This window comes from Suncus etruscus, chromosome 6 (assembly GCF_024139225.1).
Source record: "Suncus etruscus isolate mSunEtr1 chromosome 6, mSunEtr1.pri.cur, whole genome shotgun sequence".
In the NCBI taxonomy this organism is placed as follows: domain Eukaryota; kingdom Metazoa; phylum Chordata; class Mammalia; order Eulipotyphla; family Soricidae; genus Suncus; species Suncus etruscus.
In genome coordinates, this window is record NC_064853.1 from 55,318,078 (window position 1) to 55,344,359 (window position 26,282).

Consider the following 26,282-nt stretch of genomic DNA (forward strand, 5'->3'; position numbering starts at 1 on the left):
TTGTGGGGGATAGGTATTAGGGGACACTCATGCCTCTTGCCCCAGCTCATTCTTCAGTCCAGGCCAAAACTGTGGCCCCAGGGAAATGGATCTCAGCACTAATCTGGATGGTCTCCAGGAGGCCAAGGTCATATAGCAATGAGGCTTCTGAGGCTATACTCCCTCTTTCTGGGGCTGGTTGCCTTCTCGTGCTTCTGGGTTTCTCCCTTCCTATTGTACTGTGCTCCTGTCTCAGACTTTCTCTCTGACCCCTCCCCTGAACTGTAGAGGGAGGCATATTTTGCACGACTGCGCCGAGCTCATCAGGTAGGTCAGGGGCCTGAGTGTGCGTGGTGTGGCATTTTGTATCCCTGGACACCCTCAGTTCTGCACGGAGAGGTGCCACATGCATGTTGTTGTATATTGTTGATCTCAATACTGGGGAACTGCAGCACCAGGATTAGGTTCAGGTTGGCATGTATTTTCCCTGCTCGTAAGGTTTGGCCCTGGTGGCAGCCTTCTGTGGGTAAAATGGTGACTAGAGGTCAGGGAAATGGAATAGGTGCGAACCCTCATGACTAACCTGGCCCCAGATTATAAAGTCTATAATCTGCATGTACAGGAGTCCCTCCAGCTAAGTTGTTCCTGGATAGGGGCATACCTTTACTACCCAGTGTGTATAACCTATCCTGGGGAAAGGACCTTTCCCAGAGCCCACAGTGGAGTCCTGGGAAGTCTGAGCTGGCCTGTGCCACCCACCTTCCCTAGAACCGCACATCCCTCTCAGAGGAGCAGTTGCGGAAAGCTATGACAGCTGGGAGGACCTCGGGGCCTCCAGAGGGCAGGGGCCAGACCCAGCGACTCTCCCAGGTAACTGGCTGAACAAGATCTATCTGGGCCCCAGGGAGGAAACCAAAGGGTGTTGTTCAAACAGGAGCTTTGAATGGGGCCCTGACTTCTGACCTTCAGGGTAATTCTTCTATCCCACCCAGGCCCCAGCCTGACACACAGTCAGAAATATTCCTGAGCCAGGAATGATGGGTTGGTATGTTGGGCACACATAGAGACCATCCTTTCCACCTCGTGTGCCTATGCCCACTTAAGCCAGGTTTTTCTTCTGGTCATGCTCCAAGGTAGGAGGTTCATCTTAGGATGGCCTCACCAGTTCCTGAATTCCAAGAGGTAGCAGATATAGGAGCAGAGCCTGGGCGTGGGCAGCTGTCCAGGCACAGCCTTGTCTCACTGTCTTTTTTTTTTTTTTTTTGTGGTTTTTGGGTCACACCCGGCAGTGCTCAGGGGTTATTCCTGGCTCCAGGCTCAGAAATTGCTCCTGGCAGGCACGGGGGACCATATGGGACGCCGGGATTTGAACCGATGACCTCCTGCATGAAAGGCAAACGCCTTACCTCCATGCTATCTCTCTGGCCCCTTGTCTCACTGTCTTTCTCTCCTCTTCCTGTCTTTCCTCTTCGGCCTCCAGGTGGACGAGGCCCAGAGGCGAATGGATGCTGAGATCTGGCAGCTCCTTTCCAGCTTTGCTGCCCCACCTCAACCCCCTCCCCAGGGGCTCGCACCCCTTCCTAAACCTGCAGCTGCCCTAAGAGCAGCTCCACCTTCCTCCTTTTCTTCTTCTTCATCCTCCTCCTCCTCCGCCTCCTCTTCCTCCTTTGCCTCCTCAGCTTCTCTGTCTCCCTCCGCAGGCCCTCAGGTATGTGCACCCACCAAGGGGCCCTCACTGGTGTCTAAGCTGACTTCACATATTTGTCCATTTCTGCACACCACTTGGATGGTGTTCACTCCTAATTTTCTTTTAAACCTGTCATCTACCAACTCAATGAAGCCAACCATGGTTTATTATATTTATTTATATATTTAATTTTGCTCCATACTCACCCATCCCCACAAGCATATATATATATATATATTTTTTTTTTTTTTTTTGGTTTTTGGGCCATACCCGTTTGACGCTCAGGGGTTACTCCCGGCTATGCGCTCAGAAATAGCCCCTGGCTTGAGGGGACCATATGGGACGCCAGGGATGGAGCCGCTGTCCGTCCTATGCTAGCGTTTGCAAGGCAGACACCTTACCTCTAGCGCCGCCTTCCCGGCCCCTCCACAAGCATTTTTAAAGCCACGTTAAAATAGTGCCTAAAGGGACTGGAACAACAGCACATGCCTTGCATGTGACTGGGATTTGATCCCTGGCATCCCTTATGGTCTTTTGGCTGTCAGAAATAACCCTTGTGCTGCTGGGTGTAGTTCAAAAATCAATAATAATAATAATAATATAACCCCTGAAAGGACTGCTGAAGTGATAGCACAACCAGTAGGGTGTTTTCCTGGCACAAGGCCAACTTGAGTTCAGTCCCATCATCCCATATCCTGCAAGCATAGCCAGGAGTGATTCCTAAGTGAAGAGCCAGGAGTAAGCCTGAGCATTGCTGATATGATCAAAAATCCCCTAACTTAAAATACCTTGTCTGGTGTGAAGTCATCTTGGTATGAACCCAAGAGGCACACAACAGATGTGCGGAGACCCCAAGTCCAGACACATCCAGAGAGAGGTGTTTGGGTCAGGGGGGAAACAAGCTGCCCAACAACAGGACTGGGACTGAGCTTGATGCTTCTGTCATCTCACCTTCTTGAGTTTCTTTTTCTTTTCTTTTTTTTTTTCATTTGAGTTCTCAAATCTTACTTTTTGTAAGAAATTATACAATTTTGGTGGGTGTGGGTTGGGGGCAGAGAAAGGGAAGGTCACTCATGGTGGTGGTCAGGGCCTACTCCTAACTCAGTGCTGGGGATCACTCTTGGCAATGCTCAGTTATTTACATGCAATGCTGAAGTTGAGCCAAGGCCTACCACTTGCAAAAATTCCCTGGTTTCTCTCTCTGGCTCCTTCTTGCCTAGACCCATGGTCCCTCAGTGCTTACCACCTGTCCTTCTGTCCTAGTTTGCTCTCTCCTATGAAGGCTTCTCTCTGCTTCCTGAAAGCCTCTATTATTGGCAGCTGCCTCGGGCCTTCCTGGGGAACAAGGTAATGGGGAGTTGGGAGGTAAAACATGGTGTCAGAGTCCAAAAGCACAGAGGGCTTGTTGTCAGAGCTTTTTGTGACTCAAATATTGAGAGTGCAAGGCCTGGAGGGGACCTGGCCTGGTCTCTAGTGAGGGTGAGGAAGCTCCTTAGGGTGGGGTTGAGTTTGGCTCTGGTCTTCCCCTCAGTAGGCTGCTCACTGCTGGCTGAGAGTCAGATTTAGCTGGAAGGGAGGACTGCCCTTCTTCAGGCTCACTTTACCTTATCATCCAGGCTGCTGAGCTAGCTCTGGCCCTGCATGCATGCCCTCAGGAAGCTGTGGCCCTTGCTGTCTGCTGTGATGTGACTGGAAGGTCAGGGCCTCTGGCTGGCATCAAAAATAACCCAGAGTGCCCTGCAGAGCCCATGTAGCAGGCAGTTAGACACTCTTGAAGAAGCAGCACCAGCAGACTGTTTCAGGAGGAAAGGAGAGATCTGGGAATGATCGGGGGCCAAGGACAGAACTGGATGTGTTGGAGTGGCAGGAAGTACCCTGGCTGGGCGCTTGGCACTGTATTGAACAGTCTTGGGAGACCCTGTCTGGGCACTGTAGTTCACTTCCAGCTTCACGCCAGGAAAGCAGAGCTCAGGCACACTTCATGAGTTGTACGCAGCTGTCTAGTCAATGGTGCTTGATTTCAATCTGGGTTTCAGACTGCAGAGTCCTTTTCTTAGTTGCATACATCCACAGCTCCCTCTTGGGCCTCACTGTGATGTGCTGTGCTGGCATCCACAGCAAGCAGAAAGTGGTTTTTGTCTGGGTACTTTCTAGGCCTCTTCATCCTTTATGTCTTCTTGAGCTTATAGATAGCATCCTCAGGACAGGGCCTGAGGATTAGGCATTTAATAAGTGCTCCCTGATAGATTTAATGCTCAGGTAAATAAATAGATGAGATGGATGCATTGTGGCATTGAGTCAAGCACCTGCCCTAATGGCACAGGAGAGTGGGGCAATACTGGGCAGTGTGACCAAAGATGCATGTGTAAATAAATAAGTGATCCCATGGTGAGCCACAGAAAACCCAAGTCTACTGATTCGGATCACTGAGGCTGGTGTCACCAGGAATTCCAAGACTGCCTGATGTCTGGCAGGGCTGGACCATGGGAAGCAGCTGGCATCTCTGCTTCCAGCCTGGCTGGAGTGCTTTGTGCTTGCTGAAATGAGGAACCCCAGGCACATTGGGCCAGACCTGATGGGGCAGGGAAGATGAGGGACACGCATACAGCCTGGTTCCAGTGCCCACTGTCCAAGAAAGGGGGCGGCCCCTTAAACAGCACAGAGGACTGCTTCCTCTGAAGGAAATCATGGCTGTAGTTTTCCTAAAAGCGGGGAAATGGATTCTATGATAGCAAACAAACCAGCATGTCCCAGAGGTGAGACCTCCTCGGGACTCCTCAGCTTCACAGCTGAGAAGGTCCAAACTTTTGCTCCCTTCCCAGGGTGCCCACACTGTTTTCTGGGAAACTCCTCTAAATGGGGAAGCGCCTATTGCTGGTTTGCTTTGGAAGCTCAGAAATGAGGCAGTTTGAGGTTCCCTGGAGCTGTGAAGGCGCTGTGAGATTGCCCGTCTCTTAGGCACACACAGACTCTGGCCCTGGACTCCTGGGGGTACACGACAGGTGCAGACAGTCCTCATGAAATGTTTGCCCCCTACCTCCAAGGGTGGGCTGAGGGGGTGACTGGTGCTTTCCTCTGTGCAGGTGGGGGCCTATGGCGGAAAGCTGCGATATACCCTTTCCTACAGAGCCGGGCCCCAGGGCAGTCCCCTCTCTGACCCGGACGTCCAGATCACGGTAAGTGACTGGACTTTATGAGAATGGGATGGGATGGGTGGGCCAGGATCCTTGTTGGTACTGTCCTTGAAGCGTGGCCTTCATGGGCTGGGCCTGGGCTAGGTGGAGGATGTGGGGTGGGTATGAGGCCCAAGCTCTCACCTCTCTGCCTGATGATACATTCCCAGGTCAGAGAAGCTCAGCTGCTGGGAGAAGGGCAGAGGGCCACGACCCACACCCATAGACATGAATGCTTGGGAGATGGGAGAGCTGGGGGCTGGTGTGCAGGAGAGGCTGGCATTGCTCGGTCCTCTACGCACCCCTCAGTTTTTGTCTCAACTGTACCTGTGTTTTTCAGGGCAACAACATCATGCTCGTGGCATCTCAGCCAGCACTGCAGGGCCCAGAGAAGAAGAGCTACGAGATCGCATTCCGCGAGGTGAGGACCTGCCCTCCTCCCCCTCACTCACTGCTGGCCAGTCTTGACCCTGGCAGACACAGGTGGAATGGAGGTGGGGGTCCCCAGTTGTAGCTTACTCTCCCATGCCACTCACCCACTCTCACCATTATCCCACCCCCAGGAATTCTGGCGCCGGACCGACGGGCAGCCAGCCACGAGGGAGCACCTGCTGATGGCGCTGGCCGACCTGGATGAGCTCCTGGTGCGGGCCACGTTCTCCTCGGTGCCATTGCAGGCCAGCATTAGCGGAGTCAGCCTGGAGGTGGCTCAGCCTGGGCCACTGGTGGGAGCCCAGGCGCTGGAGGTGGAGCAGTGTCGGTGCCCCCCAGGCTACGAGGGCCTGTCCTGCCAGGTGAGTGTAGTGGCCCAGATGGTTCTAGTTCCCTTGGCCCTTGCCCTTGGCATGTTCTCATCTTTTTTCCTGCCAGTTGCCATTTAAAACTCCTGACTCTTTCTTGAAACTGAAGACACTGGCCCAGGAACTCCCTCAAAAGACATGCCCAATTGTATAGCCAGGTATAGCTCAGGGGGCTCCCAACACCACTGTGGGGGACATTGCCAAGACTAAGCACTGAACCATCAGGTTTGTCCCCCCACCCCATCCCAAAAGGGCATCCTTGGAGTCAGGGAGATGGCTCAAGTGGCAGAAACACATCAAGTTGATGCAAGGCCCCTAGTTTCTAATATCTCTCAGCACACCACAAGCCCTGATGGCCTCTGAGCACTGAACTGTGGAGCTGCCCTACTGGGCCCAGCAGCATCAGGAATGTGACTCTACCCCATGAAAAGGAGACGCAAGAGGACCCTGAGGCCCATAGCTAATGTGGGAAGAATTAATGTGAGCCCAGATCTGTCTATACCCCCATAGTCCTCTGTGTCTAGACCCAAGTGCAGAGCTGTGTTGTACTCTGCAAGGGTCAGCACTTGCCTATGCCTTCTGGGACCCAAGCAGAATAGGGAGACGGTCCAGAGACTCAGGTTAGCCTCAGAGGTGAACCATAGAATGAGGTGAAATTCCCAGCAGAAGTTCCATGCCAGAGGGTGATTTGTGGGGAAACAGACTGTGAGGCAGAAGGCTCACCTCTGGGAAACTGGAGGTAGAGTGACTTCTTTCAGTAGGGCATCAGGCTATTGGCCCACTGTGCAGAAGGAGGATGGCAGAGAGACAGAAAGACAAGGATGAGGGAGCATTCACCTCTGAGGAGAGGCCACAGCAGCAAACGTTTCCCCTTGGCAAGAATCCAGGAGCAGCTGCAGGGTTGAAGAGAACCACAGGAGAGCACAAGGCACAGATGTGGTGAATTGGAGCTTCTAAGGGCAGAATCCTGGTAGAGTGGGGCAGGGTGGGGCAGAGCCTGGCAGGTTCCCTGGCAGTTCCCTCAGTTCTCAAGGGGACATCTTCAGCTTCTCTGTGTCACACCTGTGAGCTTTGGCAGTGACCAGAGAACTTTCAGTTCCAAACATGAACTTCATGGCCCTTGAAATTACAACATTTAACACATTTTGAATGAAAACTCCCAGGGAAAGCGACATCCTTGGTGCATATTTTCTACAGTAAAGCCAAAAGACTTAAAAGCATCCCTTTGAAATGGTCATCCAGGGAGGGCCTGGAGAGATTTCAAAGACATGGCAGTGAATGGAAATTCATAATTCATTGTTTCCTGAACCCATGATTACTCATTCGGGACTGTAAAAACATCCTCGGTGTATGCCGCTGCTTTCATTTGATGTAGTGAATTTAATTCAGCAAAATGGAAGGAAAGTCAAGGACTCCATAAAGACTGATCACTTTAATCATCTTTTCCTCTCTGGGGGCTTAACTTTTTAAATAAAGAGCCTTCCAGAAGAATTTTTTAAGAAAGAAAGTCTTGGGATCAGTGAGATAGAATAGGGGCTTAGGCACTTGCTTGATACTTAGCCAAGTCCAGTTTAGTCTCCAGCACCACATGGTCCTTTGTGCCCACCAGGAGTGATACCTGAGCACAGAGCCTGGAGTAAGTCTTGGGTTCTGCTGAGTGGGGAGAAAGAAAGAAAGAAATAGGGTAGAGGAAGGAAGAGAGGAGGGAAGGGAGAAGGAGAGAGGAAGAAAAAAGAAAAGGGAGAATTAAGTGAGGGAAGGAAAAACTCTTGGGTATGCAGAGGACTCTCCATGAAGACTGAAATGTGTGAGGCTGGGAAAACAGCCTTACACGTAGCCAACCTGAATTTAATTTCTGGCATCCTCTATGGTACCCTGAGCACTGCCAGGAGTGATTCCTGAGTGCAGAGCCATGAGTAACCCATAGCATCACTGGGTGTAGCTCAAAAAAAAAAAAAAGTCACCAAAAATAAAATAAATAAAATATGAGGAATTAATCCTAACTAAATTCCTCCCTGCCTGGAGAGTTTCTTTTCTTTTTTTCTTCTACTTTCCAATAAACCTTTCTATTAAAAAAAAAAGTGAGACTGAAATATGATTTCAGAAAATGCAAACTTCCTGGAGATGGCAGGCAGGGTGGGAAAGAACATTGCCTCAGCTCTGGAGTGTTGAGAAAGTAAAGGGAGAGGTGAGGAGGTGACTGGGAAGATAGTTCTAAAAACTGTAGCACATGGTGATGCATAAGGGGGAACCCCAGGTTCAGTCTCCAGCACCTTGTGGTCCCTTGAACACTGTGCTGGGAGAGCCCCCAGGCACCCCTGGGCCTGCCAACAAAAGAGGGGGTGAGGGGGCTGGGCCTAGGCTTTCCCCCCAAGAACCAGTGAGCATCTGATGACGGAGTAGGACTAGGAGGGGGTTTGAGTCCTCTGGTTCCAGTGGGAGCCCATTGAGGATGGAGATGACTGTCCCTCTCACCTCTCCAGGACTGTGCCCCAGGCTACACACGCACTGGGAGTGGACTCTACCTCGGCCACTGTGAGCTGTGTGAATGCAATGGCCACTCAGACCTGTGCCACCCAGAGACGGGGGCCTGCTCGGTAAGACTCTGTGGGACCAAAACAGGCGCAGCATGGTGGGCCTGGGGGAGGTTGTAGGACTGGCTGTGGGCCCTGGTAAAGGAGGCACAGGAATGGGGGTGTCTGGGAAAAGTTCATGGGATGAAGCACCTGAACCAACAGATCTGGTCTCAAGGGTGTGAGGCAGCCAGAACTATGTAATAAACGCCTGCTTTATAAAGAAATCTCTAGGCTTCTGCTTGTGAACAAGACATCATGTTTATTGGTAGAAAAATTAGACCATAGAGATAACCCAACCCATAAAGAAAGTAAAAATTCTGGGAGAATGTGAGAGGCCTGGCATAGGGGTGTGTGTGAGTGTGAGTGTGAGTGTGTGTGTGTGTGTGTGTGTGTTTGTGTGTGTGGTTTGGGTGCCACACCTGGCAGTGCTCAGGGCTCATTCCTGACACAGCACTCAGGGATTATTCCTGGGAGGTTCTAGGAACCATATGTGGTACCGGGGATTTAACCTGGGTAGGCAGCATGCAAGGCAAACACCCTGCCTACTGAACTATAAATCTGACCCTCTTTTCATATTATTAGCTGCTTATCCTTGAACTTTGGAGCATGGGGCATGTCTGGTCCTCCAGGGTATGCCTGGTTAGCAGGACCACATGTTAATCATGGGGCAAGAAACATGTTCTATTAAACAGAGTTGTAAATCTTTCAGGAGAGATTATAAAAATAAAACACACACACACACACACACACACACACACACACACACACACACACACACACCCCTTGGAACTGGAGCAGTAGCACAGTGGAAAGAGCATTTGCCTTGCATGCAGTCAATCCAGGTTTGATCCCTTGGCATCCCATATGGTCCCCAAGGAGTGATTTCTGAGCACAGAACCAGGATTAGTAACCCCTGAGTGCTGATGGGCATGACCTAAGTCCTCCTTCCCCACAAAGTAAAAACACACACACTCTTTATTATGGAGTTGGTATTTTAAAAGCTCTGCCCTGTGTTCTGAGGCATTTTCTTAGGTATACACCTTTCCTGGCCTAATGAGTAAAAACAAACCAAAACCAAAAATAAAAAAATGCTGGGCTGGAGTAATAGTATAGCAAGTAGGGCATTTGCCTTGTCTACATGACCAACATGGGTTCAATCCCTGGAATCCCATATGGTTCTCTCAGTACCACCAGGAGTGATCCCTGAGTGCAGAACCAGAAGTTATAGGTGAGCACTGCTAGGGTGGCCTAAAAAAAAACTTGCAAGATACACTATGTATATGATCCTTTTGGATGACTGTTTGAGCAGATGTGCTTTTTAACTTACTCAGTTCCTTCTTCACATATAACTTTTCTCCAGCGTTTTGCTTCCATAACCCGCCCCTGAAATGAACATTCTTGGTGAAATCTTTGGTGAAATACCTTTTCATGAAATAACCTCACAAATATAGTTTCTAGATCATGGCTCACCAGTACTACACTGGGTCCCTGTGGCCATCAGTGCAACTGATATCCTTTTCTCTTACAGCAATGCCTTCACAGTGCCACTGGGGAGTTCTGTGAACAGTGTGCTCCCGGCTACTATGGCGATGCCACCGCTGGAACACCAGAGGACTGCCAGCCCTGTGCCTGCCCACTCACCAACCCAGAGAACATGTGGGTCCCTTGCTTAAGGCCCAAGGGGAGAGATGAACACTGTGCTGGCCTTAAGTGCAGAGGTGGAGGGAGGGGGCAAGGCTCTAGGCACCCTGAGACCTGACTTTGCTATCCCTCTGTTAGGTTCTCCCGGACGTGTGAGAGCCTGGGCACCGGTGGATACCGCTGCACAGCTTGCGAGGCTGGCTACACTGGCCAGTACTGTGAGCAGTAAGTTGGCTGTCCAGAACAGTGCGAGGGAACTCCAGAGATGAGTCCCATGGGATGTGGCTCCAATGTTCTCAGCTGTGCTAGGCCCTCCTATACCCACATCCTTTCCAACATTCCCCCATTGTCCTTGGAACCAGGTGCCCTGAGGGGATCAGCCTCAGCCAACTTCTGACCCCCCAACTCTAGTGGGCCTTAACCACTTGTTTTCTAGATGGTCAGGTCCTTTTATGTTCCCTCTGCATGGAATATTCTACCTTTCTTAACTTGCTCCTGTTTAGTTTTCAAGGTTAAGCTTCATTCACTTGTTCATGGGTTTTGCATCTGCGGGGCCAAATAATGTGTCAAACTGATGGGCAATATAGTGGACAAACTGGACTTAGTTCCTTTACTGTTAGGGTTCAAGTTGACACCCAGCGCTAAGAGTCAGAGACCGCTTCCAATAATGCAAGGTGCAAAAGGGAATTTATTTGGTTAACCAAGGTCCGAGCCTCATCCAACTAGGGAATCTTGGCAAGGACCCCGAGTCAAATCTTCAAGCAGTTTATATAGAAATTACAAGCATTCACAGCACATTAACAGTATAATCATTGCATTGTATAGATGTCTTAATTAATCATTGATTTTTCTGGCTCAACCTTGGTTGTCTAGGGATACTCTGATTCAAACCTTGGTCGTCAAGGGATATTCTGATTGGAACCCTGGCTGTCAAGGGATACTCTTGAGTCGAACCCTGCTTGACAAGATTTACTCTGATACAGACCCTGGCTGTCAAGGGTTACTCTGGTTCAAACTTTGATTATCAAGGGAGCCTTTTTTCCAACCTCACTCAACCCCTAGTTCCTTATTCCTGGAGGCACCAACTTTGATTTTATTTATTTTATTTATTTATTTTATTTTATTTATTTATTCTTTTCTCTTTCTTCAGCTAGGAGTGGAAAGTACACTTTACTTGGATTTGGGCTTGTCTTAGTTTAGAGTTCCTTATCATGGACTTAGGGTGGGGATCTTATATGGTTCTTATAATACATGTTCACCACCTTTGATAGAAGACAGTGGAAAAGGAATCATACTGGGTTGGAGAGAGAGCACTGAGGTTAAGGCAGTCTTATACACAGCTGATCCCTGGCACTGCATTGTCCCCTGAACACCACCAGGAACAACCCCCAAGCACAGAGCTGGGAATGACCCCTAAGCCCAATAAAATGTGACCCCCTCCAAATAAAGGCACTCATGCAAATATATAATTCCATGCCAGGAAATTGTCTCTGAGATTCAGTCTTGTTCTAAACGTGGGTCACCATGACCCTGCTTGTGGGCGTAGGCGTATTCCCATATGCTGTCCTTCTGAGAATAGGGCCTTCCCGCCTGAGTTCCCTCCCTTACAATTCCTCTTCTCAGCTCACAGGCCCACATGGGCCCTCTTAGTTCTCTCAAATCCTTCTCTCAACCACCTCTTCCCTCACTGGGCAGCCGACTGGACTTCTGATTCCTCAAGTCCACCCCCCCCCCCAAGGGCTTGCCACAGCTAGTCTTTGTTTCTTCTTACAGGTGTGCCCCTGGCTATGTGGGCAACCCCAATGTCCGGGGTGGCCGGTGTGTGCCACAGGGTAAGTAGGGTCCATGGCCCTGAGTCAGGGGGATGGGCAAGGTAAGGAGTCTAGGGAGTGTGAGAGGTTTCAGAGTTGGGGAGCCCATGGGAATGTTTGGGAAGGCGGCCAACCGGTAGATGGGGCTTCCTAGCTGAATAGTTTCTCCTGTCCCTCTCTCAGCTGGCCAAGCCTTGCTAGTAGTCCAGATCCATCCTGCTCGGAGCATTGTGACCCAAGGTGGTTCCCACACTCTGCGCTGCCAGGTGACTGGGAACCTGCCCCACTACTTCTACTGGTCCCGTGAGGACGGGCGGCCCCTATCCAGCAGAACACAGCAGCGCCATCAAGGTGACACGGGACACCCTAGAGCAGGGAGAGGAGGCCCAGGCCTATCCTTTCCCTTCTAGTGGTTTAGGCCTGGAGGGAAGGCATGGCAGGTCACTGACCACTGATGAACTCTGCTCCTTGCCCTCTAGGTGCTGAGCTTCATTTTCCCAGCATCCAGCCATCAGATGCCGGAGTCTACATTTGTACCTGCCGTAACCTCCAGCATGCCAACACCAGCCGGGCAGAGCTGCTGGTCACTGGTGAGTCCCCAGGATGACAGATCCAGTTGGGGTGGGGACTAAGGAAGGGAATGATGGCCTGAACAGGACACTGGCTGCAGGGATGGGTAAGTGGAGTCTGAGCAGGCAGGACGAGAATGGGGTGGTGGGAGCAGCGGGCAATTGGGGCAAAAAGCAAGGGTCTGGGGTCCCAAAGCCAGGCATATGGGACGGAGAAACGCCTCTCATAGGTATGTGTCTACCTGAGTTCCCCCAAAGGGTGAAAATGAAGACAAGGATTTTTTTTATTTTTGGCTTTTGGGTCATACCTGACAGTGCACAGGGGTTACTCCTGGCTCTAAGCTCAGAAATCTCTCTTAGAAAAAAAAAAAAGAAATCTCTCCTGGCGGGCTCAGGGGACCACATGAGATAGATGCGGGGGATTAAACCCAGGTTGGCCATGTGCAAAGCAATTATCTACCCACTGTACTATCTCTCTAGTCCCTAGAGAGACAGGCTTTTTGCGTCAGTTCGTTTACTTGGATATCCAGTGATGGGGAAGAGAGGCACCAGATAAGTATCTTGGCAGTCAGTTCCTACCATGAGCAGTAGTTGCTGAAAGCAGCTGAGAACACTCCGGGCAGATCCCCAATAAAATGTACCATTGGAGTATGCTCAGCTGTTGCTGATCGCTGGATGAGGCCTGGTCCAGAGGCGTCTTGTGGGTGGTCATAGTGGCCTTCAGTGACTTGAGAAAGCCCATATGTCTGGGCAGGTGGCAGCTGGCAAAGGAATGGGCTCTGAGGGCCCTCGCAAAAGGTTGGAGCAGGCCCTGATGTGAGTTGTTGCCTGCTGTGGGCTGGTCCCACAGGCCCTCCCCACCCCATTTGAGGTTGAGTTTGATATATATGGGGAAGCATCAAATAGATCATCAGGCAGCTACTTGTTTGTATAAATCTGGGACTCTCTAAAGAGGCCACAGGTAGAGAAATAAATGTGAGAGCTGTTAAAATCAAGATAGCTTTTAAAGTCAGGCTTTGCACACAGGACCCCCAGGTTTGATCTCCAGTACTGCATAGTCCCCTGAGCACCAAACCTCTATAAGGGGAGGGGGTTGCTTTTTTTAGGTCATATCCAGCAGTGCTTAAGGATCACTCCTGGTATTGATATGGGGTGATGGGTATCAAACTGGGGTGGGTCATATGCAGGGCTTTAACCTCTGTATTATCTCCCTAGGTCCCTCTTCCATTTGTTTGGGGGAGTGGGGACATTTGGGTCATACACAGTGGTCCTCAGGGCTAAGTCCTGATTCTGAGCTCAGAGATACCTCCTGGTAGCCTCAGGGGACCATATGGGCTGCTGTGGATTGAACCCAGGTCAGCCACATACAAGGAAAATGCTCAGTTTACTGAGCTATCTTCTCCAGATTTCCCTCCCCCAATTTTTTAAAATAAAATTTTAATTGAGTCATCATGAACAGTTACAATATTATTCATGATTAAGTTCAGTCATGCAGTGTCCAACTCCCAGCCCTTCAGTAGTGCACATTTCCCATCACCAATATTCCCATTTTTTCCTCCTGCCCTCCCCATGCCTGCCTCTCTTTCTCATTCACTCTCTCTCTCTCTCTTTCTCTCTCTCTCTCTCACTCTTCCTTTTTTCCTTTTAGACACTGATTTGCAATATTGTTCCTGAAGGATATCGTGCATATCAATTGACCTCCTTTCTTGTCCAGAGTGATCATTTTCAACTATCATTGTCATAGCGGTCACTTCTCTGCTCTATCTGCACTCCCCCACCCTTTATTTTATTTTTGAAGGGGGGGTCACAGCCGGCAGTGTTCAGTGGTTACTCCTGGCTCTGCGCTCAGAAGTTGCTCCTGTCAGACTTGGGGGACCATATGGGATGCCGGGATTTGAACCGTGGTCTGTCCTGTGTTGGCCACATGCAAGGCAAATGCCTTCCCTCTGTGCTTTCATTCCACCCCACTTCCCTACTCTTTGACAAGCTTCCTACCATGGACCTGTTCACCTGGTCCTCACCTTATTGTTTTGGGATATTTTTACCGTACTATCTTTTTAATATATATCCCATAAATGAGGCCAGTCATTCTATATCTATCCCTCTCCTTCTGACTTTTTCACTCAGCAAAATATTCTCCATATTCATCCATGTATAAGCAAATTTCATGACTTGACTTTTCCTAATAGCTGAATAGTATTCCGTTGTGTAGATGGGTCATAGTTTCCTTATCAACTCATCTGTTCTTGGGCACTTGGATTGTTTTCAGATTCTGGTTATTATGAATAGTGCTCTAATGAACATTGGAGGGCAGATGCCTTTTCTCTATTGTGTTTTTGGGTCCCTAGGATATATTCCTAGGAGTAATATTGCTGAGTCATATGGGAACTCAATTTCTAGTTTTTTAAGGAATGTATATATTGTTTTCCCCTTTTTTGTTGTTTTGTTTTTGCTTTCTTTTCTTTTTTGGCCACACTTAGTGGCGCTTGGGGATTATTTATGAATCTGTGCTCAGATATCACTCCTAGCTCAGGGGACAATATGAGTTGTCAGAGATCGAACCGCATCCAACCTGAGTCAGCCAGGTGCAAGGCAAACGCCCTACCTCTGTGTTACCACTCTGGCCCTATATTTTGTTTTCTAACAAAGCTGGACCATCTACATTCCTGTAGCAGTGAATGAGAATCCCTTTCTTCTCGCATCCATGTTAGCACTGATTGTTTTTGTTCTTTGTGGTGTACCATGTGTGTTCTTTTGTATGAGATTATATCTCATTGTTGTTTTAATTTGCATCCCCCTGATGATTAATGGTGTTGAGCATTTTTTTCATATGCCTTTTGGCTATCTGTATTTCTTTGGGCAAGTTTCTTCTCTTCTTCCCATTTTTGGGACCTCCTTCAACTTTTTAAACAAAATTATAGCATGCAGGGGCTTGGAATGTGATTCTGTGGTAAAGCACCTATTTCCTGTGTGTGAAATTCTGAGTCTGATGCAAGGATCTGACATGACTGTGACCTTTGGAAGAGGGAGGGCAGAGGAAAGACGAAGGGGCTGGAGGAGACCTGAAGACAGACAGTGGGTGTCTTGGGAACTGGAAAGGATTTCCTGGAGGTAGAATCTCTTTCCTGGCAGTGTGGGGCAGGAAGTTAGGCCAAGAAATAACCTTGGAAGGGGAGGACTTGACCAAGCCGTTTCAGCTGAGCAAAGGGATAGACTCCAAATGAGTGAGGTTGGTTGAGGACGCGTGAGAAAACCATGAGTGTAAACAGCCCTTTTGGGGATGTTGGCTCTGAAGGAGGGCCAAGAAATGGGATGTAGCTGGGGAGCAGGGATCAAGGGCCATTTTTGGAGATGGAGAGGTCTGGTCATTAGTCAGAGGAGCAAAAGGAAAGAGAGCAAGAAGAGTGGCAGGAAGACCCTTGAGTAGGATCCAACATTCAGAATATAAGGAGTGGCTCAGGAGAATATTCAGGAGTCAGGACAGAGGAAGATGAGCATTTTGGGAAGATTGGGAAATTCTCATGAACGGTTTCTGTTTTCTTAACTAGTATGGGTTAACAAGCCATTAAGCTATTGAAGTGAAAGGGGACCCAAGGGAGAAGGGAGAAAGGAGGAGTTATGAGGTGACTGTTGGGAAGGATAGAAATCCACTCTCCACTCTGGATGGACAGAAAAGCTCAGCTTGAGTAAGATGTGATGAACGTGTTAAGAGCAGGTCTGTGGCCTGTGGTTGGAGCTAGAGCCAAGCAGACGTCAAGGTTGATGCTCTCAGTGGCAGTCTGTGGGCAGCTCGGTGCCAGTAGGAATAAAGTGGACATGGAGGTCAGCCAAAAGGAGGGCAGGAGGGCCAGGATATAGGAGGGGATCTACACTAGGTAGGAAAGGAGGAAGTGACTCTGCAGATGAAAGGGAGAGAGGAGCCATGGCCCAGGGCAGCCCCTGCTCACTGAGGCATGCCCTATTTTCCCACAGAGGCTCCCAGCAAGCCCATCACTGTGACAGTGGAGGGACAGCAGAGCCAGAGTGTGCAACCTGGAGTCGACGTCACCTTCATCTGCACAGCCAAGAGCAAGGTGAGCAGGACGGCGAGTAGGGTGATATAGGAGGGGTGGTTTCAGAGCACCCACAGACCCTCACCTCATTCCCCTGGCTCCTCCTACAGTCCCCTGCCTACACCCTGGTGTGGACCCGTCAGCACAATGGGAGGTTGCCCTCTCGTGCCATGGATTTCAACGGCATCCTGACCATCCGCAACGTACAACCCACTGATGCAGGCACCTATGTGTGCACCGGCTCCAACATGTTTGCCATGGACCAGGGCACAGCCACGCTGCATGTGCAAGGTACAGAGTTCATACCAAATTTCCCCTACCCAACTCAGCCCACCCCATACCCACCAAGACCTCTGCCCTGTAGTTGGACCTTTCCTAGAAAGGAGAAAGTAAGCACAAGAACCAAACAACAGACAGTAGTTATGCATGATGATAAGAATGGGGCTAGGAGAAAACAGAAATGGGAAATAAGGCTAGAGGAGGGTGAGCTAATCACTCACAGCGTGGTTAGGGAGGGCTTCTCTGAGGAGATGACCTCTGAACTGAGACCTGAAATAAAGAGATGTCAGTCGCTTAAAGAGTGGGGGCCAAGAATGAGACTCAAAGAGCAAATGCCTTACATTTGCATCAAGCCTTGGATTCAGTCCCTGACACCACCAAGATTAATTGAATAAAAGGATCTGGTAAAGCTCTCTTGGCAGAGGAGGCAACACGTGTCAGGAAGCTGAAGCGAGAGCATGTGGTGGAGTCTGAGGATGGGGGAGATGGGGGTGGAGGAGAAGTCTTGCAAATAAGGACAAAGGGGAGTGCATGCAAGGGATCAAAGCAGGGACTTTGGATTTTATTCCAAAAGCTCTCAGAGCTCTCTGAGAGGAAATGGTTCAAAGAGCTGTGTGTGCTTTGTATGCAGGAGCCCCACATTTGACTCCTAATATCAGTGTAGGAATAACCCCCAGCAGTACCAAGTGTGCCCCAGAAAACAAAATAACATTAAAATAAAAGGACGGACCGTGGTTCGATCCCCCGGTGTCCCATATGGTCCCCCAAGCCAGGAGCAACTTCTGAGCACATAGCCAGGAGTAACCCCTGAGCATTACTGGGTATGGCCCAAAAACCAAAAAAAATAATAAATAAAATAAAAGCAATACAGAGCCATGTGTAGGTCTCAAGTAAAGAAGTAGAGGGGCTGGTAGGATGTTTACCTTGCACACAACCACTGGCATCCCACTAGGCACACAATTAGGAGTAATTCCTAACTAAGTGCAGAGCCAGGAATGATCCCTAAACATTGCCAGGTGTGTCCCCCACCAAAAAATAGTTAGCAAGAGGAACTGGAGAGATAGCATAGCAGGTAAGGAGCTTACCTTCTGCACCCTGTACCTAGGTTTGATCCCCAGTATTCATATGGTCACCTGAGCTTTGCCAGGAGCAATTTCTGAGTGCAGAGCTAGAAGTTGCACCTCTGAGCATCGTTAGGAGTGACTCAAAAACTAAAATGTAATTTTTTTAAAAAAAAATCCACAACATTTTATTGGGGGGTTATTTAGCCACACCGGGGGTTATACCTGGCTCTGCTTGTGGCAGGCTTGGGAGCTGTATGGGATGCTGGGGATCAGGCATGAGTTGGCCACATGCAAGGCAAGCGTCCTCCTACTATAGTATCACTCTGTCCCCAGCGACAAGATTCTTTTGGCTTAATTGACACCTGATTTGCATTCGATGAGAATAAACCATCTCATATGGACCTCTAAGTGGAAATTTGAACCTACTGTATTTTCGGGCATATAAGATGACTTTTGAAACAAAAAAAAGTCAACCGAAAATTGGGGGTTGTCTTATATGCCGAGTATATCCCGAAAAATGTTTCAATATGCCGCTAAATGAAACACAAAAAATAATCAGGTCGCAGAGTTTCCAAATCTCTTTCTTGGGGGCTCCCAAACAGTACTCAGGAGATCTGGGGGCTACTTCTGGCATTGTTGGTGGTTCAGTGCTAGGGTCCGAGGATGGGGTGTTGTTTAGTTCATGTAGTGGGGGAGATTAACTGACGCCACCCACCAGGGAATTACCAGAAAAGGTGCCTATGATAAGGTACCAATCACTGCAAGGCTGCTCGGACAGCCTCTCTAACTCAGCCAATCCAAGCAGGCTTTTTATGCATGCAAATTAGACAATGTTCTGGACCCGAATCTACACAGTCAAAAGCCTGCTCAGATTGGTCAGAGCCAGAAAGGAAGTCTATGACAGTATAACCTTTGAACCTTTGCTTGTTGTGATTGGTTCACTGTGGTACATGAGCACAGGAACACATACAGCACATGCAACACAGGAACGTTCTGTCTGATACAGAGAATATAGGCCTAAACTTATGTTTTAACTGCAAAATTAGGGGGTCGTCTTATATGCCCAGTTGTTTTATATGCCGGCAAATACAGTACCTAAGAAGCAGAGATTGCAGTAAGTGTTCAACTGAACTGAGTTAAAACCTGAAAATAAAGAAACAAAAGCAACATTTTTTTTAGATGAATTAAATAAAATCCAGAAGCTTTTAATGGAATACATCAAATGTCTGGGATACTATCCAAAATTGTACCAAAATTTGAAAAAACCCAAGTGCAGAGCTGGGGGAAGAGCACACAAGTGGAAGATCTACCTCCCTAGCACTGCCAGGTGTGGCCTTGATGGCACCCAGCACTGCAGGATGGGAGCAGGGCTACATCCTCAGACCTGCACATTGAAATATCTGTCCTATTTGATCAAGTACTATCAGAAGTGTACACTAGAACTCTTGAGCACCGCATGAGGGTCCCCCCAAAGTAAAAGGGAAAAAAGGGGATTAACACAGGGCCAGTGATAGTATGCAACTTGCCTTGTTCAAATCCTGGCACCACATATGGTCCCCAAGCCCCACCAGGAATGATCCCTAAGCATAAAGCCAGGAGTAAGCCTTGAGCACTGTATGGCCCCAAAACAAAACAGACAAAAGAATTAGTATAATATGACCCATTCTTTAAAGAAAAGATCCACAGAATCTCTGATTTGGCCAAACATTGAACTGAGTTAATGACAATTGGTATCGGGTATAAAGGTATTCTTGATGGTATAGAAACAGCACTGACTGTGAATGAATAAAAATTATCAAAGGATGTAATCTATTTCAGGGTGTGTGTGTTGGTTGTGGGAAGAAGGGTCATTGACCTCATCCAGTAGTACTTAAAGGCTACTCTTGACTTTGTGTTCTGGAATTCCTAGCATTGCTTAGGAGAACATGAGGTACCAGAAATAAAATTGCAATTGGCCATATGCAATGCAAGTGCCTTACCCCTTACTACTTTTCTTCTCTCCCACATTTTGTGCTTTTAGGCATGTAGAGTTTCTTTTCCTTTTTATAGAAATCCCTTAAATATTTCCTACAGAGAAAAAAGAAAATATCCCATTGACATGTTGTTTTTCATGGGGAGTTGGGAGCAGGGATGTGTGGCCTGGATAGTTCTGGGAATTAGGCATGGGAATAGTTCATGCCTAGTCTTGCTTAGATCTGGCAGTATTTGAGGCCCAGAGCCAGGGCCATCTTGGGTGGTGCAAGGGGATATGCAATGCCCAAGACTGAACCTGAAAGGAAATAAGTGATATGCATTATATTCCTTCATTCATATCAGTAACAGTATTGTAGACTAGTGTCTAAAAGGGAAAAAGGGAGACTGAAAGAGAGATAGAGAAAACAATGTCTGCTGAGGTAGGCAGCAGGAGGATGGGAGGAAAAGAGGACCTTAGTGGTAGGAAATGTGAACTGGGTAAAAAGAGATGGGTGCTGTATATAGTATGACTGAAACTCAATTATGAACAACTTTGTATATATCTCATGGTGATTCAGTTAAAATTTTGTTTAAGGGGGCTAGAGTGATAGCACAGTGGGGAGGGTGTTTGCCCGCAGCTGACCTGGGTTCGATCCTCAGCATCCTATATGGTCCCCGGAGCCTGCCTGTAGTGATTTCTGAGAAATCACAGGAGTAATCCCTGAGCTGTGACTCAAAAACAAGACAAAACAAAAATTTATTTAAAAAGAAAAAATAAGACGGAATCTGGGGTCTCTAACATGCTGGGCTTGTGCTCTCCCACCTGTCATACCCGGGTCCCACCACCGATGTCTTCAAAGCCCCTCAGCTGCTCTGTGCAGCTACAGGCCTGATATGCTTGCATAGAGCAAGAAGAGCTGCAGATCCTCCAATTCTGTGGCTGGAACAACCTTCCACATTCTGAGCACATGCTTTCCTCCTGCCCTACCAGCCTCCGGTCACCCCTCTTCCCCCGGCCTGCCCAGCTCTGCCATCTCCATCCACCCGCCACAGCTCACAGTGCAGCCTGGACAGACAGCCGAGTTCCGCTGCAGTGCTCATGGGAACCCAGCGGCCAACCTGCAGTGGTCAGGTGAGGCCCACAGAAGCCTCCATCCAGGGCCTGGCTCCCTAGATATATATGGGCATCTGCAGGGTGTTTGGCCACTGAGTGCCCAAGCCAAGGGAGGTGAGGTAGGAGCATGAGCCCTGGGGGACCAGGCTATGCTCATCCCCAGGGAAGGGGCTGACTTTCGTTCTCCATACCAGGGCCTAGAGGCCAGCTCCCACAGAAGGCACGAGTCCATGGTGGCATCCTCCTCCTGCCAGCTGTGGAGCCTTCAGATCAGGGCCAGTACCTGTGTCAGCTCCATGGCAGCTCCGGGCAGCACGCAGCCAGGGCTATGCTCCATGTGCAAGGTGAGAGGACAGGGATGGGGCACTAGGTGAGCACAGCCCTTCAGAGAGGAGATTTCATGGTCTCTGTCTGCAGGGGGCAATGGGCCAAGAGTCCAGGTGAGCCCAGAGAGGACCCAAGTCCATGAAGGTCGCACGGTTAGACTGTACTGCAGGGCTGCTGGTGTGCCCAGTGCTACCATCACCTGGAGAAAGGAAGGAGGAAGCCTCCCTCCACAGGTGAGAAGATAGATCAGGGAATTCCTGTATCCCCTCTCCTCCCCTTCCACCCCATCATTCCACTTCTCATCCCATCCTTTCTGTTCACCCTACTCTTCCTTTCCCCATATTCCTCCTGTCCCCTCCCCATCTGTTCTGTCTCCTTCCTTTCCTACTGTCCCCTCCCATCCCAGCTATCCCCTCCCCATTCTTCCTATTCTCTTCTGTTCCCTCCACATCAATTCTCCTCTCCCTGTCCACAGTGGGGCCTAAGTCTCCTTTCATTACCTTCCCTGGAATCTGTTCCTATCTCCTTGCTGGTGCCCGGTGGGTGGTTGTCCATGGCCTCTCCTCTGATGCCCCCTCTTGCCCCCTGGCAGGCACGGTCTGAGCGCACAGACATCGCCACACTGCTTATCCCTGCCATCACCACCAGTGATTCTGGCTTCTACCTCTGCGTGGCCACTAGCCCCACAGGCACCGCCCAGGCCAGAATACAAGTGGTGGTCCTTCCAGGTAGTGGGGGCTCTAGGGCCAAGCCAGGGAATGGGGAAAGCCAGCCCAGACTCCTCTTAGTCTTACTTAGTCCCCCTTGGATCCCAGCCTCAGGAGCCAGCACCCCTCCAGTACGGATTGAGTCCTCGTCACCTGCAGTGGCAGAAGGACAGACACTGGACCTCAGCTGTGTGGTAACAGGGCTGACTCAGATCGAGATCTCATGGTACAAGCGAGGGGGCAACCTGCCTCCCCACACGCAGGTAGGAGGGTTTCTAAGTCTTTGGCAGGGTCCTATGGGAGGTCCCAAACTCAGGAGGGGTCTCCCTAGCTTCTGGCATGGTGGCTGCTCCCAGTAAACTTGATGACTGTCCCCTGACCCAGTGATCATGGTCCTTTACTCAACTCACAGATCTGTCCCCCATTTCTGCCCAGGTCCATGGTGCCCGGCTACGGCTCCCCCAGGTGTCAGCAGCAGATTCTGGAGAATATGTGTGCCGAGTGGAGACGGCATCAGGACCCAAGGAAGCCTCCATCGTCATCTCTGTTCCCCATGATCCCCAGTCAGGCTCTAGCTCCAGGCCAGGTCAAGAGTCAGGTGGGTATGGGCTGGGTCCAACCCACTCTAGCAACAGGGAAGAAGCCTGTGGTCTCTTTATTTTTATTTATTTGTTTGTTTGTTTGTTTGTTTTTGGGTCACACTCTGTGGTGCTCAGGGGTTACTCCTGGCTCTGTACTCAGAAATCACTCCTGGTAGGCACGGGGGTGGGGTGGGGGGTGGGGTGGTGGGGGGAGAGACCATATAGGATGCCGGGATTCAAACCACTGTTCATCCTGGATCCACTGCTTGCAAAGCAAACACCCTACCTCTGTGCTATCTCTCCAGCCCCCATGCCTGCAGTCTCTTAGGGGCATCTATACAAGAGGGGACACTCCAGGCAGGCTCTCAGGAAGGCCAGGGGATCAAGAGTGGGTGAGGCTGGTTTGCTGGACACTCCATAAGGGAGATTCTGCTTTCAGAGTTCAAATCCTCACTTACTCACTCACTCAGCACTGTTCAGGCTTTGAGCTGATCATTTTTTCTTTGAGGCTCTGAGTTTCCTCATCCATGACATGGGGACAACACCACTTGTGCTGTGGATGCATGGCAGTTCTCTTTAGGAAGGAGTCACTATGTTGTCAGCATTTATTTCTCTAGTTCAGTTTAAAATTTTTATCTTGGTTCACTGTCGTTATGATACTGCAACATAAAAGTTCAAATCACACACACACACACATACACAGAATATCTGTTTCCTTCTGCCAATGTCTCAGTGTCCCCCATCCCCACTCCATCTCCCTGCTCTGTTGCTTTGGACCATTTGTGATTTCCTTCATTAGCTTTATTTTTATTTTTTTTATTTTTTTGGTTTTTGGGTCACACCCGGCAGTGCTAAGGGGTTACTCCTGGCTCCACACTCAGATATTGCTCCTGGCAGGCTTGGGGGACCATATGGGATGCTGAGATTCGAACCAATGACCTTCTGCATGAAAGGCAAATGCCTTACCTCCATGCTATCTCTCCAGCCCCCTCCTTCATCAGCTTTTTTATATCCCATATGTGAGCATAGTCATCTGTGTCTATCTGTCTGTCCCTGGCTATCTTTTCTCAGCATCATACTCTCTAATTAGCAGAAGACTATAAGAATTCATCTTTGGGACTGGAGAGATAGCATGGAGGTAAGGCGTTTGCCTTGTGTCCAGAAGGACTTTCGTTCAAATCCCAGCATCCCATAAGGTCCCCTGTGCCCGCCCGGGGCGATTTCTGAGTGTAGAGCCAGAAGTGACCTCTGAGCGCTGCCGGGTGTGACCCACAAAAAAAAAAATTCATCTTTTCTTATAGCCAAATAGTATTCGATTGTATATAGCTACCACAGATTCTTTATCCACGTATTTGTTCTTGGACACTTGAGCTGTTTTCAGATTTTGAGTTGTTGCCAGCATTCTTAGGCTTGACCTGGACACTGAAGGTCCTGCAGGCTAGAGCAACTTGTCACCGATAAGAAGTCATGAAGGCTGGGGCAAAGCTCAATGGTAGAATGCTTTCTGGCATGTGTGAGGTCAAGTACTATCCCCGATACCACAAACAAAACAAAAAAGTCACAGTTGTGAGGCCAGGGGACAGAGAGATAGTATAGTGAGTAGGGCATTTGCCTTGCATGCGGCCAACTCAGGTTTAATCTCTTGCATCCCATATGGCCTCTTGAACACTACAGGATTAATTCCTAAGTACAGAGCCAGGATAACACCCCCCAATAAAAAGAAGTTATGGTGGGGTAAGGTGAGGTGGGGAGGGGAGCCTTGGGATACAGTTCAGTGGCAGTGATTTCACATGTATAAGTCCCTAAGTTTGATTCTCACCACCAAAACACCAAAACAAAAGTCACAGGTGAGCTAGGGGTCGGGGCAAAATTTGTCTGTCTACTATGCTGAGATGGACTAGTGTGGTTCTAGCCCTTACTCCCCTCCCAGAGTCTTGGTCTTTCCAGAGCCCAGGCCTCTGATCTATCCTTCTGTTCCCCAGTTCCTGCTGGAGCCCCAGCTCCTGGCAGCTCTCCACCCATCCGCATCGAGTCCTCCTCCTCCCACGTGGCTGAAGGGCAGACCCTGGATCTGAACTGTGTGGTGCCTGGGCAGGCCCATGCCCAGGTCACGTGGCACAGGCGTGGGGGCAGCCTCCCTGTCCGACACCAGGTATGGCAGCCCCCAGAGTCGGCCTGCTGGAGGGTGGGGATAGGACCACACGAATCCTTCTAAACCCATTCTACTTGTACACAGACTCACGGCTCCATACTGCGGCTGTACCAGGTGTCCCCAGCTGACTCGGGCGAGTACATGTGCCGTGTGGTCCTTGGCTCAGGGCCCCTGGAAGCTTCTGTCCTGGTCACCATTGAGGCCTCTGGGTCCAGGCCTGGGTCCAGGCCTGGGTCTATCCCTGGTGAGTGGTCTCAATGGCAGAGGAAGCCGGAGTGGGCTGAGGGCCTTCAAACGCACTGCGATTCTCTTGATTTGGGCCCCCAGTGGGGGCTGGGAAGGGGCAGAGCCAGCGACCCACACTGGAGCTAACTACAGGCAGGGTCAACTCACCTCTGAGCAATCCAGCAACTTCCTGCTAGACGTTTCTCTGGGCATGGTGTTCCTTATATTTCTGCTTCTGTTTCCTATTCCTCTCTCCCAGCCCTTGCCTTCCCAGCTAAGGCTGTCAAGCTCAAGGAACCAGATGCTCTAATATGTGAGCCTAATCTCAGCAGACAGGGCTGAGCAGGGGCAAGGTTGTGCTTATCCCATTTTCTGGAGAATATGAACATGTACCAGCTCTGTCCTTTTGCTTGCAGCCCCTGGACCCGCCACACCAGTCAGAATTGAGTCCTCCTCCCCTACTGTGGCTGAGGGGCACACCCTGGACCTCCACTGTGTGGTGGCTGGGCAAACCCATGCCCAGGTCACGTGGTATAGGCGTGGAGGCAGTCTCCCTGCCCGGCACCAGGTATGTATGTGGTGGTGGCAGAAGGGTGGGAAGGGACTAGCCAGAACCAAACCCTGTACTGACAGTCAGATGGACAGATAAACAGAGGCATATATAAGTCTTGGCCTCTGAACTGAGGGACTGGCATTCCCAGTTGAGAAAACCAAGGACAGGGCATCAATTGGATTTTGGGATTTTACCATCCTGCTCACTGCTTCCCAGGTTCGAGGCTCCCGCCTGTACATCTTCCAAGCATCCCCTGCAGATGCGGGCGAGTATGTGTGCCGGGCCAGCGATGGCATGGAGGCCTCCATCACTGTCACTGTCACCAGATCCCAGGGTGCCAACTTTGCTTATTGTGAGTTGGGTCATTGGGCTGGGGAGACACAAGGGGCATCGACAAAGACAGCTGCTGAAAACTAGAATGACCAAGTGCTGTCTTACATCCAGCTCCTGGTAGCAACCAGCCCATCCGAATTGAGTCCTCCTCCTCCCATGTTGCTGAAGGACAGACCCTGGATCTCAACTGCGTGGTGCCTGGGCAGGCCCATGTCCAGGTCACATGGCACAGGCGTGGGGGCAGCCTCCCTGCTCGTCACCAGGTATGAGGCTATAGGAAGATGAGCAGAGGTAGTCTAGATAAGGAGTGGGGAGGATTGGAGGCTCCTGAGAACAGGGAGGCCTTGGGCCTCTGTGCACAGGTGTGAGTACTGTGACTAGAGTCCTCATTCAGGACCACCTGGCCTGGGAGTGACTCCTGCTTCCATGACTTTAAGTCTGTGTCCTTGAGCAAATCACAGACTTATGTCAGCTTCAATGTGTACACAATGTGTACAGCTTCAATGTGTACACAACAGTCTTCATCATTCCTGCTATCTAGAGTTGTCTTTTCAGTGAAGAGAAGCCACTGGTGCCTGAACTTAGTGCCCTGGTGCCTACAAAGTGTTGTGCTTCTCACCATAAGCTGTTTGCTGCCAGTGGGATCTATCAGAGGCTTCACAGAGATATACATCTTCACTTCAGGGTCTTGGGGAGGGGGCTCAGT

At 49.8% G+C, this 26,282-nt stretch overlaps 1 protein-coding gene across 1 annotated transcript in view; it reads left to right on the top strand.

Moving 5' to 3' along the window:
- Window positions 1-26,282, top strand: part of HSPG2 (heparan sulfate proteoglycan 2) — an 85,572-nt gene that overhangs the window by 35,005 nt on the left and 24,285 nt on the right. The window contains exons 36-57 of the mRNA XM_049775565.1: window positions 4,750-4,842; window positions 5,180-5,260; window positions 5,403-5,633; window positions 8,123-8,236; window positions 9,744-9,871; window positions 9,995-10,081; window positions 11,630-11,688; window positions 11,851-12,018; window positions 12,147-12,257; window positions 16,209-16,309; window positions 16,399-16,579; window positions 20,576-20,716; window positions 20,893-21,042; window positions 21,116-21,258; window positions 21,618-21,753; window positions 21,841-21,995; window positions 22,168-22,330; window positions 24,296-24,465; window positions 24,550-24,709; window positions 25,107-25,258; window positions 25,460-25,595; window positions 25,688-25,839. Coding sequence (XP_049631522.1) covers window positions 4,750-4,842; window positions 5,180-5,260; window positions 5,403-5,633; window positions 8,123-8,236; window positions 9,744-9,871; window positions 9,995-10,081; window positions 11,630-11,688; window positions 11,851-12,018; window positions 12,147-12,257; window positions 16,209-16,309; window positions 16,399-16,579; window positions 20,576-20,716; window positions 20,893-21,042; window positions 21,116-21,258; window positions 21,618-21,753; window positions 21,841-21,995; window positions 22,168-22,330; window positions 24,296-24,465; window positions 24,550-24,709; window positions 25,107-25,258; window positions 25,460-25,595; window positions 25,688-25,839 — 3,012 coding nt within the window. The remainder of the gene's footprint in view (window positions 1-4,749; window positions 4,843-5,179; window positions 5,261-5,402; window positions 5,634-8,122; window positions 8,237-9,743; window positions 9,872-9,994; window positions 10,082-11,629; window positions 11,689-11,850; window positions 12,019-12,146; window positions 12,258-16,208; window positions 16,310-16,398; window positions 16,580-20,575; window positions 20,717-20,892; window positions 21,043-21,115; window positions 21,259-21,617; window positions 21,754-21,840; window positions 21,996-22,167; window positions 22,331-24,295; window positions 24,466-24,549; window positions 24,710-25,106; window positions 25,259-25,459; window positions 25,596-25,687; window positions 25,840-26,282) is intronic.